At 37.8% G+C, this 15,889-nt stretch overlaps 1 protein-coding gene across 1 annotated transcript in view; it reads left to right on the forward strand.

Moving 5' to 3' along the window:
* DISC1 (DISC1 scaffold protein) overlaps positions 1-15,889 on the forward strand; it is a 352,017-nt gene that overhangs the window by 300,042 nt on the left and 36,086 nt on the right. Inside the window, 1 exon segment of the mRNA XM_065588994.1 lies at positions 8,125-8,380. Within this exon segment, the coding sequence (XP_065445066.1) occupies positions 8,125-8,380 (256 nt within the window).

Genomic DNA, 15,889 nt, shown 5'->3' on the forward strand with positions numbered 1-15,889 from the left:
TGAATAGAGATGCTTCCCTGAATCGGGCCTCTTATTTAAATCTGATTTAGGGTTATATATTAAATAATATAGAAAAAATCTCATCTCAACCATAGCTGTCTAATGAAAGAAACAAAACTCTCAACCTTTGACATTATGGGGCTTCACTGTTATCACAGGATCCAAAGGCAAGTGACATGGAAATGGACTTATTTGTGCTAGTACCAAACTTGAAGGTACTTTAACAGATTAGATGAATGGTAAAATAGGGTTGAGAAACTGCAGAGTATGCTCAACTACCAAAGCTAAGTTTTTACCCTTATGAGGGGCTATTTACAGTAGAAGTTTTAATGTAGGAACTATATTTCTTCATTTCTTCATAAAGAGAAAAAATGGTTCTTGAGGCAGTAAATTCTGTACATTATAGATTAGATAATACGATAAAAACATATTGAACAGTAAGTAGAGGCACTAAATTGAGTGATACGTGCTCACTACTTATTTCTTTGTAAATTAGTTAATTTCCTGCATCTGCAATGTCAGTTCCATCACAACATCCACCTTGCATTAAGAATCAAAGTGGAAACAGTAAACTGCAGCAGTCTATCATTTTGTGTTTCCAGCAGAGATAATTTAACTATAACACAGTGACATTGAATATTGATAGAAAAATGACAGGCCATGATTAAAGTTTTGTGCCAGATAAAATGAATAGCTGGCAGATGAAAAGAAAACAGAAATTAATTTCCCTTCTGACTCCTGTACAAGTGTATTTTCTAATTGTTATTGCTTAGTATTGTACTGTCTTGTTTTTTAATAACCATAATAAAATATCCATTATTGGTTTTCAGCAATAAAAAAAATGGACTTCCCCTTTACTTGCTTGAACAGAAAGAGCAGTTACATAATCTGGCCACATAAAATGCAAGAAATCAGTTATGCCCTCAAGATGTTGATGTTAGTTTGCTTGTCCTTTTATAGGTAGGAGAAAAAAGGAAATAATATTATCAGGCTCTTTTTAGATCTCAATTTAGATTTCAGCTCTTAAATACTATAGACTGTGGATGCAATAGGTGATTTTTATCCTAGCCTATGAGAAATTGTGATAATGGCTGTTGCTGATAGGTTTAATCTTTTAAACATTTGGTAGAAAGCATTGCCAGCCATTCGTGTTTCAGTGTGCACTCAGTATACTGACAGCACAGTGAGGGACTGCATCTTTTAGTATTAATATTGTGTTTCGCTTAATTTTGTTAGCAGACTTCTACACAAAGTTGTAAATGTTTTGACCAAAAAAAACTTCTAAACAAATGCTATACACAAGTAAAATAACTAATGCTATTATTCACTGTAAAGGTCTGAGAAAATGAACCTCATCCACCACAGAATATGTCTATTGATATTTTCCACTATACGTTTTCCAGGATTGAGAATTTTTACAATATTCAGTTGTCCCATGAAATATAGACACATGCACAAGTTTTTAAAATATGGATTTAATTGTATGACTTTAAGCACCCAGTTTTGAAAATGTTTGCCATATAAATTGGTGGGGACGGGCACGGGGATGGGATTTACATGGGGGAGCACAATTTGCTAATACAAACATGCTGCTATACACACAAAATGGGTACGTGCATTTAGTTTACCGTTCCCCATTCTTTTAGTCTTCTATTCTGTTTTGGTAATTTAGATATGTTTGAAAATTTTGTCCTTAATTTTATAGCAGTTGTGAAATAAATTTACAATAATAAACCTATGTAAACTCTTTGTATTCAGAATCACTCTGAGGGCTTGTCTACATGGGAACTCTTAGGAAAGTTAATACAAATGGATTTTTAAATTGGATTATTTGAACTGTATTAAATCAGACTCAACTGTATTAAATCCCTGTGTAGATCCTCATAGTCAGAATTAAAGTGGTTTTAATTTGGTTTAGCTCAATTCACTTTGAAAATGTCAACAAAGGGTTTAATGCAGTTTAATGAAGCCACTTTAAATTCACACTTTAATTAATTCAGATTAATTTTCCTTATTATCCCTGTGTAGGCAAGCCCTTAGCATATTAAAAGGAATTTCTTCATATGGGTTGAAAAAGTTTCCTTTTACATGCATTGATATCCCAGAGTCCTTTGCAAAAAGATAAGAATCCAATGATCATTGTTTACAACTAAAATACTTTTAAAGATATATATAAATCATGTAATTTAGATCTAATCAGCAAAGTCATTTTTACAATACAATACACATTTATTTTGTACACCGTCTTTCAGACAATTTTAATCATAAGAAGTTTTACAGAGTTACTTCAAATAATAAAAGTACAGCACTAAATAATGAATAATAGGGGGAGAAAGAAAGGAGAGGAAATTGGAAAAATTGTTTTCAGCTGAGATATTATATGAAATGAAGCACTATGGAGGCTATTTCTAGCAGCCAGAGGTGCAAGAAAGAACATTCTTTACCAATAGTGAAAGGCCTGATGAGTGTCAGTTGTTAAATAGGGGACGGCGCAGGGAGTGGGTAGAGAGAGGTAAGGTCCATGAAGTAGGCAGAGGCAAGTCCATAGAAGATTTTACAAATACAAAGGAAATACAGGAGAGGAAGATGGGGGGAATGGAGGAGTAAGAAGGTACCAGTGGAAAAGTTGGTTTTGACAGTGACACATTAGCAATGTTGTAGTATGTAGTAAGAGAATGAAGTAGGTCAGGAGGAGGAACTGGTTTTAAGGAACCAAATGTCCAAGTGGTCCCAGGGTACAAGGGGAGAAGGCAGGGGAGGGAGAATAAAGGGAAAAGAAATAATTCATTACAAGAATTTGGAGTAAGTGTCAAAGGGGGACGAGAAATTAAAAAAAAAAAGGCAATCTTGGAAGAAAAGAAATAGGATTCCTTGAGCCTTGTTGGGGAAAGACTGAAATTGCAAAATGTTTAGATGGAGAAGAGAGTTAATAGTGCTCATGAACAAACAAGGGTTGTTAACAAGTTTGGAAACAAGGGAGCAGCAGAAACAAGATTTTGGTGCCCTGGGAAGCATCAGTATAGCGTAAAGTATGTAATGAACTTACAAGATTTCCAACTTTCTTGGTGGCCGTAGAGATGAGATATACAACATTGTTTTAGTAGGCATTGAAATGTGAAATTGAGACTCTGGGGTGTATAACAGGCTTTTCTCATTGGCAGTGAGAGAAGTTCCCAGCCCCAAAATCAAAAACAAACTAACAACACCCAACCAACCCAAAGTTCCCTTCCATAAATAGTCAAAACCAAAGCCCTTTCTATGGTCTGAGCAAGGAAAAATCAATACCCCTGCTTGAACTGAGTCCAAGTTTTCCATTCCCCCCAGTCTATTCTTTTCCTCTTTCTCCTTTTGTGTGTGCCAGCTGAGTCCTGTGGTTTGATGAGCTCCAGCTGTATCTTCTCTACCTGATTATTCCTAAACCCAGAGCTGACAGGGAAAATAGGGTTGTGGGGACCTTGACTGACTAAGCCTCATGTGATCCAGTCGCATGATGGAACATTACAGAGCGGGTTTGGATGAGCAGTGGAAAGTTGTAGGCATCAAAAAAATACAGGGTGGGGTAGGAAGCTAAAGTGGCAGAGTGAATGTTAAAGAATCAAAAGCAAATCAAGCTGGAAAAATTTAGATACAGATGTTTGAGATAACAGGTGTGAGGGTAAATTTTGGAAGGATTAAGCAATATTTGAGTATAAACATAGCTATTAATACATAACATTAATGGTAATATGGTAAACTACATTAAAAGGCGGGGTTTCTAAAAATATAGTCTTCATGGGTTTTTTGAGTGGATTAAGCATTACTTTTCTTGATTTTCTTTCCCTCCTTCTTCCTGGCCTCCCTTAGGGTGGTTACCTTTCTAGAGACAGGTAGACACTGTATGGACATACAGTAAGAGAAAGATCTCTACCCCAAAGAGCAGAATCTAAATAGATGAAACAGAGAGTGGGAGGGAAAACAGAGGCATGGAGAGATGAAGTGACTTTCCTTAGCTCACACAGTAGGTCAGTGGTAGAGCTAGAAATAGAATCCAAAGCTCCTGATTCCCAGTCCTGTGCCCTTTTTAGTAGACCATATTTCCTTCTGATGTTAAATGGTATTCTGTATCCTTTGTAATGACTTTCCCTGGTTATTTCTGTCAGACCCATTTCATCACTCCTTAGGCATTTTTTACCTAGGGAAAACTCCTCTTAATGTCAATTCAAGTTTTGCTTGAGCAGAGGGTAAATAAGGCATCCTGAATAGGGCTTGCAGACTGTGGGAAATTATTGGCCAACTGTCTTTAATACATTTTCCAAGGCATACACTGTGTGTAGGATGAATCAATAGTAAACATCTTTCATCTTCCTGAATGTCATTAATTCTAAGCTTTTTTTTCCCTTGATGCCTGCACTTAAGCCCTGATTCAGGAAAACACTTGACCATGTACACATGCTTACATCCCTTTGATGTCAATGGGACTTATTCATGTGTGTAAAGTAAGCACATGCGTAGGTGCTTTCCTGAATCAAAACTTTAGTCCTGATCCCAATAGGGTTGCCAATTTTGATTGGACATGTCCCTGGAGGTTTCATCGCATGACATAATATTTAACTAATGATTAATCTTTAATTCCTGGAGACTCTAGGACAATCCTGGAGAGTTGGCAACTCTAACTTCTGTTAGGAATCAGTTATCTAAATTACACATTTATTTGTTTCTATTTAATTTATGTTTCCACTGCTGGAAAGTTTTTGCATGTGTATTTATTGAATATGAATTTTATTATGCTTGGTTTCATTTTCAGTCTCACTTTATTGGCTTTCATGATATGGCTCCTCACAGAGGTTCATTGTGTCAGTTAAAAGAACAGTATCTTCTACACAAACAATGTTTTGACCACTGTGGATTGTGAGCCATTTTTCTTCACGTTTCAGTCATCAGAAGACATCTCTGAGATAAGCTGCACTGAGATTTACAAAAAATGCTGCCTCCTTGTCTAGCTCCTGTTACTTTCTATAAAAATATTTTGGCTATTCTTACTTACATGGGCACATGTTTTCATTTAGGCTAACGTGTGCAAGAGCCAAAGATGACGTGTGTGTGTCTGCAGTGCTCTTAGCAGGAAACCTATTTTCCTGGACTTCCAGCGAACACTCTAAATAGTTTTAGAGCAATATTCTGCTGCTGAGCTACATGCAGAACTCCTGTTGACATCACTGGGAATCTTGCACGAAGCCTGAGGGGAGAAATAGCCTGTAAACTTAATAGAAGATGGAAAGAATCCTCAGGGGACAAATCCCCCTTTAGTTATATAATCTTGGGTCATGCTTTTTTATATAAAGAGTACACTATAAATAGCTTATAAAGGATCAGTAAGTGATTAACCAATTCGTATCGACTGTTATAGAGTCCAACAAATCAATAGGTTTCTTGTAATACCTTTGATTGATGTACTTAACACATACTGTAACGTGCATATATAACATCTATTAGTCAATTATGTGTTTATAAATGTAACTTCAATATAAAGTGTGACCTAATCTTGACCTGTCCACAATGTAGGTCCAATCCTACAGAGTTATACTGTGCTTAATTTAAGAAGAAGAGTAGTCCTAGCCACTTCACTAGGACTAATTACATTTCGTTATATATCTAAAATGCTGAAATAGTCAAAAAATTGGACCACATAAAGAATTTTTTATTTATTTGGCATGTGGTTTTATGTTTGCTGTTTGCAATTTTCAAAATATTTGTTTAAAAATGCCCCTAAACTTTCAGTAATTTTAAAATAAAAAAATTATGGAAGTATAGCCCCAAGAATTAAATAGACTCAGAACATCAAAAGCATCTGTGCATTTACTGCTTTCAGTTGAAAAGTTCAGCAACATAGGGTCTATTAACATACATATTTGATAACCTACTTAGGGATACATCAGGAAGTACCAGAGTTTTAGTAATATAGTGGCAAAATAATAATGTCCTTGAAATACACCCAAAGCTGTTAGACATGTAAAGTATTTATGGAATGCTGAAATCTGTATAAATCTTAATCATGATCAACTCATGATGACCAAATGACTTGGGTAGTGGGTGAATAACATGTACCCAAGACACTGCTGCTTTATGGTAGTTCAAACACCATTTGTTTTTCTGGCAGTAATTATTGCATATATCATTGTTTCTATCCTAATTGTATCAGTGGAGTCTTCTATTTAGTTGAACAATCAAAGTGGGCTATCTGTTAGAAGTTCCAAGTCAAGTCTTGAGTTGTCTAAAATGAATATCTCATAAAATACTATACAGTGGTGCTGACAAACTTTTTATAAGGGGCAAGAAAATTGTCAGAGGTATACCTACAGGGAAAGTTTTTAACTACACCTCTACCCCGATATAACACGAATTCTGATATAACGCGGTAAAGCAGTGCTCCGGGAGGGCGGGGCTGCGCGCTCCGGTGGATCAAAGCAAGTTTGATATAACGCGGTTTCACCTATAACGTGGTAAGACTTTTTGGCTCCGGAGGACAGCATTATATCGAGGTAGAGGTGTGTATAACCATTACACTGTAGTGACGAGCACCATCTAGTACAGAAAATAGTAGGGTTTATTTTATTTTATTTTACTTGGTGGTGGAGTGTTGACTGGAGGGAACATAGAATTCTCATGTGGCATGTGTTGAAGATTTCCCCCCCCCCCTTCTAATTAGCATTGCTCAGAACCCATTGGGATTCAGGCAGCAATTTGAAAACCTCATGTCACATTCCACCTTAAATAAATATGCATCCATACAAACTGTAAGCACTAATCCAGTGGCTCCATTTCTGACTCCAAATTATTCACACTTGTATTCTGAAAATATTGTAGCTTCAAGTTTGGGTTGGTATGTTTTATTTGTGCAATAAAATATACTCTTGTTCAAAGTAACAATTTGTCACTCAAATAAGCATTTTATTACTAGCTCTGCAATTAATTCTGTGTTCAGAGTAAAAATCTTAAATATCTGTGGTAATCGAATATCTGATTTAGTCAAGAAAGTTGGAATAAAATATTTTGGCTTGTTTAAATTGTTTAACTTATAACTGATAGATCTGAAGGACATTGATAGAAAATGCTGCAGTTATTAGATGTTAAGATAAAATCTACATATTAGAGCACTGAAATGGGAGTCAAGACTGTGGGGTTCTATTCCCTTCTCTGCCACTGACTCACTTCGCTGTACTTCAGCGAGTAATTTAACCTCTCTGTGTTTCGGATTCAGCATTTGTAAAATGAAGATAATATATGCCTGTGTGTCATGATGGTACTGAGAAGTTTAAATACCTGATTCTGCAAAACCTTGCATGCATGGAATTCTCATTGACTTCAACTGAAGAACTGTACATGGAGGGTTTTCAGGATAATATTCATAAAGCACTTAAAGATCTTTGAAAGAAGATACAGATGTGCAAAATATTAAGAAATTCTAAATGGAAACCTCCTTTCAACTCCTCCTTCAGCTGGAAAAAAGGGAACAGTACAATACCACAAAGTGAGGTTGGGGAAAATAGACAAAAAAGATAGGAGAAGGCTGAGGGAGAGTAAAAACAGCCCTAATTTACTTAATAAATCTTGATTGACTGATGCTTTAGATTTTTGTCTAAGTTTCATTCTAGCAAGATTCTGAAAAGTTACATACATTATATTCTTAAAAGTATAATTTGACCAACATATTTAATGCAACAAATAATATTTTAGTTGAAGTGATAACGTTCTCTCTCAGAACAACTTGAGGAAGATTAAGTGAGTACTTTTTTACAGTACAGATATACAGCCACTGGGAATGAGTAAGGCTCTGATCCTGCTCCCATTGAGGTAAATGACAAAACTTCTATTGACTTCAGTAAAATTAGAATGGGACCTAATCTACCTACTGTACACACCACAGAAGGTAACAGCATCTTAACAGATTTTTCTTGACATCCACTTTGCAGTAGATAAATCCCTCTACTGCTTCTCAGCTTGAAATAACTCATTACCATTTTAAAAAGTGCTGAGCTCTTTATGAGAGCATTGACCTGCCCTTTTGGTTACGTTTAAAAAAAAGTTGTGTGTTAGGAACTATTCTCCCTGAAACAAATTTTTATTTTTCTTTGGCTTTTATTTCAGCTGTGGGAACCAGCTGCTCGAAAGAGTGTGGGAAGCTGACTTGGAGGCCTGTCAGCTGTTGATCCAAGGGTTTCAGCTGAAAGAAGCTGGTTGCTGTGTTTCAGAGGGAGAAGAGGGCCGAACAGATGAGATGGATGCTGATGATGATCACTGTTCAGACACAGAGAGAGGAAAAGAAAACCACTTTCCAAAAGGCACAGAGCGGGGCGCTGTTCCATGCCGCATTGCTCAAACCAAATGCCGTGAACTCAAAGAGGTATCTAGAGTTTTCTGCAGATTGTTGAATGTTGTCATTGTTTTTCATTTTGAGAGGGAGGGTTAAGGGTCAGCAAAGCAGATTAAGAATTAACTTTAGATTTGACCTCAAATAAGGACAAAAATAAAATAGCTTTATGAAAACTCTCCGAATCCTTTTTCCTTTCACCATCAATCTTTTTAAGATTAAGAAAGAATATGTAATGTACATATCGATTTTGGGGAGAAAATATTCTCATAAGATTCTTTATGGATTTAACACAAATTATCAACCATGTCTCCTCTCACTTACATCAGTTTCATGCTAGTGTGACTCAATTCACTTTTTATTCCTGATTTACATTAGCATGAGGGAGAGGAGAAGCAGTCCCCTAATGTCAGTGGAATGGTCTAAGTCTTTCCAGTTCAGATGCTGGCAGACTTCCAGTTTGCATCAAATATTAAAAAGGAAAAAATGAGGAGGCTTAAAGGACTTGACATATTTCTTTTAAGTTTTGTGGCTTGCTTTGGAATTTCTGTGTTAAATATTTACAACTACCCAGTAATCATTTAACAGCACTGCAAGGATAAGCAAGCTGTTAAGGAGTCATACCATCCAACAACACCATGTAATGTGACCCAAAAAAACCCAAACCCTATGACATGCATTGTTTTTATTTCTTTAGAATTTTGTTGTCAAAAATTAAACGTGTGCTTAAGAGCACTTACTGTTAACAGCCATTGAACTCTGCACCATGTAGAAAATTGATATTGAATTGTGCATTTGTATTGACTGAGATTTAACAGAAGTCAGCCCATTACCCTACTGTAAATTCCCATCTGGTCTAGTAAAATTCTATTCTGAATCAGGCTGTGAATGGTAATTTCAACCTTTTGTAAAATAAAACGTTTTACATAGCTGGACAAGTTGTAACACAGAGGGCATTTTCATCCTAAATGGCCAGCTGTGGTTTTTAATTTTATCTGCTATTCTTGGTGCAAAGATAATGCCAGCAATTCTGTTGCTTGGGTAAAGCTTGACCCTTCTTCCAAAAGTACAACTGAGAATCTAGGGAGGTTTGGGATTGATTGTGACTGATTCTTCTACAGTCAAGGCTAGTAGAGGCAAATTCCAATCTCAGTTGCAGCAGCATAAATCTGGTTTAACTCCATTGAAATCAACCAAATTGCTCTGGAATTACAAAGAAAGATTAAAGATTGTTTTAATAAGCCATAAATCCAGTGTCTTTATTAAGTCCATGATTTTTGGTGTCTAGCAGAGTTATGAATTTAATTTAAGTTCCTAGGCTCATCTTTTGAAGATGATGTTTAGGTTTCCTTTGAGGACCATGACTGAAAGGTCAGACAGAATGATAATTTTATGAGAAGTGTTCACCCAGGGCCGGCTCAACCCATTAGACGACCTAGGCGGTTGCCTAGGGCGCTAACATTTGGGGGGCGGCGACCGCGGTGGCGGCATTTCAGAGCAGGACCTTCCGCCGCCTCTGTCGGCAGCGGCATTTCGGGGGCAGGACCTTCCACCACCTAGGGTGGCAAAAAAGCTGGCAGCGCTCCTGTGTTCACCCACCAGCAATATGGTGTTTTTGTCTTATTTTTCTGTGTGAGTTTATTCAAGAGCTCGGTGATTGTCTGGTTTCACCCACATAGTAGTTGTTGGGGCATTTAGTGCACTGCATGAGATAAACCACATGGTGTGATAGGCATGTGTAGGACCCATGGATCCTGAAAGGTGTGTTGTGGGGGGTGTTGATAATCGTAGCCATGAAGATATGTCTGCAGGTTTTGAATCTGTTGTTATGGCAGGGTCTGGTGTCACTTTGCGTTATGTCCTGTTCCGGGGGGAGCTTATTTCTGCTGATACTGGCTACATTGGAGGATTGTTTGAAGTCCAGAAGAGGGGTTTTGGGAAAGATTTCTTTCAGGATGTGGTCCCCATTGAGTATGGGTTGTAATACCCTGTATGGTTTCCAGGGTGGGGTGGTAGGTGACAAGTAGGGGTGTGCAGTCAGAGGGGTTTTCTTTCCTGTATCGAAGCAAGTTCTCTCAGGATATTTGGATAGCCCATTTAATCATGCAATCTACTTCTCTGGTGGAGTGTCATTGTTTGGTGAAGGCAGTTTAAAGTGCATTAAGGTGCATATCCTGGACTTTTTCCTCGGAGCATATTCTTTGGTATCTGAGTGCCTGGCTGTAGATAACAGATTTCATGGTGTTTGGGGTTGTTACTAGATCTGTGAAGGTAAGTGTGGTGATCTGCAGGTTTCTCATATGTAGTTTCCTATATGGTTCCATTATTGAAACTGATCATGGTGTCCAGGAAGTTGATGCTGGTGTGGGAGTATTATAGAGAGAGTTTGATGAATGGGTAGTGGTTGTTGAAGTTGTGGTGGAAATCTACAGGGGAGTTTAGATTGTCTCTCCAGAGGATGAAAATATCATTGATGTATCCCAGGACTACCATTGGTTTCATGATGCATTTTTCCAAAAATTATGCTTTGGGGTGGTCCATGAACAGGTTGGCATATTGGGGAGGCATCCTAGTACCCATGGCTGTTCCCATGGTCTGGGCAAAGTGTTTGTTGTTGAACATAAAATTATTACAGGTGAGAATGAATTGGGTGAGGTCGGTGTGAATATGAGTGTTGTCCATTGTCCTGTAGATATTTGAGATAGGAGGCAATTCCCTCATTGTGAGGGATGTTGGTATATAGGGAGGTGACATCCATTGTGGCAAGATGGTGTTTGGAGGGAGGCTGTTAATGTTGCAGAGTTTCTGGAGAAAGTCAGTTGTGTTCTGCAGGAAACTGGACTTTTGTGTGGTGAGTGGTTTGAGGATGGTTTCTGAGTCCCGATATTCCTTCAGTAAGCATGCTATGGCCAAATATGATGGGTTTGTGTAGGTTCCCTTGTTTGTGTATATTGGGAAGCATGTAGAAGGTCCTTGGGGTGGGTTCAAGGGGTATGAGGTTCTATAGTTTCTCTTGGAGTTGTTTTGGGAAGGATTTGAGGATATCCTTACATTCCTGGATGAATTGTGGTGTGGAGTCTTCTTACTTTATTATAGTAGGTGGCATCAGAGAGTTGTCGGTTGTTCTCATTGACATAATCATCACATTTGAGGATTATGAAGGGTCTCTCTTTATCTGCTGGTTTGATCACTATCCGGTGGTTGGATTTCAGAGACTGTATAGCTGTCCTCTCCGCAAGGGAGAGATTGTAGTGGATATGATATTTTGGGATTTCACAGTCAAATTTTTCCCTGAAGCAATCAAGTGTGTGGTTTCGTCCACTGTGGGGTGTCCAGTCAGATGATTTCTTTTTCTTATGACCATCACTGGGGACAATACTATGAGCAGTACAAGTCTGTCTCATCTTACGCGGGGGTTCCGTTCCACGGTTAGCGTGTAAAGCAAAAACCGCATATAGTCAAAATTACATTGAGTTCAATGACGGGCGGAATCGCCTGCACTACAGATACTATATTAAAATTGTTATTTTTCTCTTTTTTGTTTTTGTTTTTGCCGACCGCGTAAAGTTGAAATTGCACATGTTAAATGCGCGTAAGATGAGACAGACCTGTATTGTCTTTGTTGTGAAAGACGACTTTGCGGCAGAATCAGTGAAATAATTCTTCTAGTTCTCACATGTTAGTATGGTATCAAATTCTGTGGTGGGGCAGAAGTTCAGTCCCTGAGAAAGTAGATAATTCAGCTCTGGTAAGAGGTAGCCTTGATAAGTTGATGACGTTGGGGTGTCACCTAGTATCCATCTGGTGGGTCCTGGTGTCATGGTTTCTCCTGGAAGTGGTGTTCTGTAGGTTGTGAATTTGTTGTAGTTATTTCCATTTTTTGTTTTTGTGTTGGATGGGGTGGGGGTGGGGTTATAGTTGTTTTGGCTTTCTTGCATGATCTCCAGGTAGGGTTCCTGGTTTTTTTCTTTTCAGCATATGGGAACATGTGATGATTTCTTATTTGAGGGGCGTCCCTTCTGGAATATGTGCGGTACTGGAGATGGTTCCTCAGTTTTTCTGAAGAGCTCTTTAGCATATTTAGAGTTGTGTGTAGTTAAGTGGTCAGAGGGTTATAGATGGTTAGTCCTCTGGAAGTCCTCTTGAATTTGCTCAGGAAGTAGAGGACGCTGTTAAGTTTGGTTTCCTTTTTCTTCATGTTGTGGAATTTCCATTTCAGACAGTGAAATCTGATATCTTCCCGTGTTGTTTGCCATGTTGTGGTAGTTGTGTTGGTCCCAGGTTATTAGAGATACAAAATAGATGAGGTAATTTATTTTATTGGACCAACTTTTGTTGGTAAAAGAGACAAGCGTTCAAGCTTACACAGAGCTCTTCTTGGAAAGGTACTCAGACTATCACAGCTAAATACAAGGTGGAACAGATAAGGAGTTGCAAGTTGCACGTGTTGCAAGTGACCATTCAAGGTGAAGTGGATAGTTTACACCTCTACGGTTGTATGACAAAGGAAGGTTAGTGGGTTACCGATTGTTGTAATGAGCTATAAATCCAATGACTTTATTCAGTCCACAGTTTTTGTTGTCTAGCAGAGTTATGAACTTAAGTTCCCAGACTCATCTTTTGAAGGTGCTTTTCACGTTTTTTTTTCTTCTTCTGGCTCATTACAATAATCTGTAATATCCTGGGACCAAGACAGCTACAAGACTGAAAACAAATTTTACCACGATTTTCTCAGTTGCTCCCCAGATAAAGTTGGTGAGTTTCCCAACACTGCCTGCTTCCTATGTTGACCAAGTGATCAGGTGCTTCATTTCATTTTAGAAAAATCAGGCCAACTTACGCATTTTGAGACAAATGAAGCTGCTTACAATGGCATTGGAAATTCAATTCCAGAGCCGCTTCAGCTTCAGTTCTACTACCTTAGCTTCCCAGATTCCTGTGTTTCCCCTATGCCTTTCATTCAGTTTTGGAGGTCTTAAGATCTGACCCCATATGGCGCCTCTAAATAATACATATATACTTATGCCCTTAGTTTGATATTATTACATTTTCAAGATTTTGTTTATTTTTGTGAAGTATAAAATCTGTACAAAAATTTTCATCATTGGTGTTGTGGTTTAGACAGTAGCATAATAGGCTAGTAGCATCTGAACAGGAATGTTGGGCAGTGTATGTCTAGTGAGAGAAGGCATGGAGTGTATCTTTCACAAACACCGCCAGTTATGGGGTAGAATATTTAATAAACACATTACACCTTTCTATAGCCATGGCAATAATTTGAGAAACTGGGTAAAGGAAGGAAGCAAGACCTCTGATCTGTAAATGCACTTACTTGAGAGGTCTGGCATCTCTTTTCCAGCATTTAAACTTTCTGTCATGATGCATAACTGTGGAACTTTTGTGGTTGTTTAAAAATAGCTCTGTCTATGGCAAAATAGGTTGTATTTACTAGTTACTCTTTCATTTGACCACTGAAAGGGTTTTAAGGTATCTCTTAGGGAACAGCTTATTGATGATCATTAGTAATCAACCACATGATAATTTATCATGTGACAAGGGATGGAGATTATAAATACTCACTTAAGGAAGAACGTGCATTTACCAAATTATTTGTTGGTCTTCTTTGCGTCCTTATGGAGTCCTTCTAAGGTACATATCTTGATAAGATTGAACTAATTTTTGTGAGGTATCAAAAGAGGAGTGGTATCCTTTGAAGAATATTAACTCCTTTCCAAAAAAGAGGAACAGAGGCATCATTTGTTTTGGAGCTTGCAGAATTGTTAGCTTCAAAACAATGACAGAAAGGATATAATACATATGCACACACACTGGCAGCCTGGCAATTGATTCACTTTATACTGAAATGTTATGAGTGAGGGGTTGAAGGCTGGATTCTAGTGGTTCATTTGTCAGTATTACCAATAACTACTTCATATACTTTCACTTCCAGTCATTTATCTTGTTACCTCTGACAAAACATTATTGTAAACTGGGTCCTGGGTTCATGGCGATATATTATAAATACAGTTTCCTCACATACGATTAACTTTTGCTCACAGGTTTCATTAAAAACTTAAGACTTATGCAAAAGGGGTTTGAAACAGGAGAAGGGGAACAGCCAGTCATTCAAGATCCTACTGGATTTGCTCCTTGACAATAAAGACTTGTTTATTTTATTATTATTTTTAAAATAAGATATATCCTCAGTAGATCACAGAATATCACATGCTCAGTCATGATTGTTCAGGCTTTGCATGCTTTGAAAGTTCCAGATATCTTACTTTCCTGTGTGATCATAAGTTTATTATCTGACAGCCTTATCCCTGTATTTCTTAAGACTGTTGGAATATATTTTATAGTTGTACTTACACTGAAGACTCAGTGATACTCACAAATACTATTCTCCTTTTAACCTGCTTATGTAGAACTCAGAATTAAATATACTGTGTTTAATGGGACAATAAACTACCTGTGGCATCACAGAATAACCATATCTAACAAACTTCCCCTGAAAAACCAACTGCAGAGCTGGGAAAACATCTATAACCCATGACAACCCTGCTGGTAGCAGCACCTTTACTGGTTTTTGCCAGAACTAAATCAGATGGGATCAGCCAGAATTATCCTGAAACAGCCCAAAACACCTGAGAATAAATGGCACCCCACTGGAACTACCAACAGCTAGTCAGAACAGCAGTCTTCTTTAACTTATTGGAACAAATCTATAAACAACACTAATCAGTCTGAACCAAGCCAAAGAACTCCTGCACCAGACAGAGCCAAGACAGATTCTGGCAACTTCAGGTATGGTTCTTCTATCAGGAACCAAAATTAACTTGCTGGAATTAAGTAAGAACAACATGGAGCCACCTTTAGTCTGAAGGAACCAAACTAGAATCATGGCAATTGGGTGTGATTCTGCCATGGTCCCAGTGGGTCCTAGATTTGTTCCTTAAATTTTTCTGTAGCTCTAAATTGACTCCAAGTATTTTTACTCTGGTTACTTAGAAGTGGAGGAGGTTGGAATTTTTTTCATAGTTTGTTTCTGGGTAATTTCTGAATTATACCAGGATTTTTCCCCGTCTTATATACAAGAACACTTCATTTCTCAAGATATTAACACCTGCACATTGCATCTCTCCTTGTGTGTCCTTGCTTTGACTTTTGTTTGTTGATATTTTCCTTGTAAGCAACATAAGAGGCACTGCTGACAACTAACAGCTGTGTAGATTTGTGTGTGTTAAAACCTCCCTAACACCTGGTATCTCTAGGATCATGTATACCCATGAACCTTCACGTTTCATTTCCTGACCTGTCCTTTTTTTCTTCTTCTTCTGGCATGCTGTGCAGTGTTCCCTCTTTAACCTTATGAAGGAAGGAAACACCTACTAGATTTCAAGAGAATTCAGGTGATTAAAGTTTCAAGGTAAAAAAAACAAAATGCAGTAGTATTACCTTTGGTACGCCAACATGTTTGGTAGCTACCACATCAGTCATTTGTAACATGTATAATTCCATTTCAATGCTTGAAACAGTGTGTGT

The sequence above is a fragment of the Chrysemys picta genome, chromosome 3, assembly GCF_011386835.1.
Source record: "Chrysemys picta bellii isolate R12L10 chromosome 3, ASM1138683v2, whole genome shotgun sequence".
NCBI lineage: Eukaryota > Metazoa > Chordata > Testudines > Emydidae > Chrysemys > Chrysemys picta.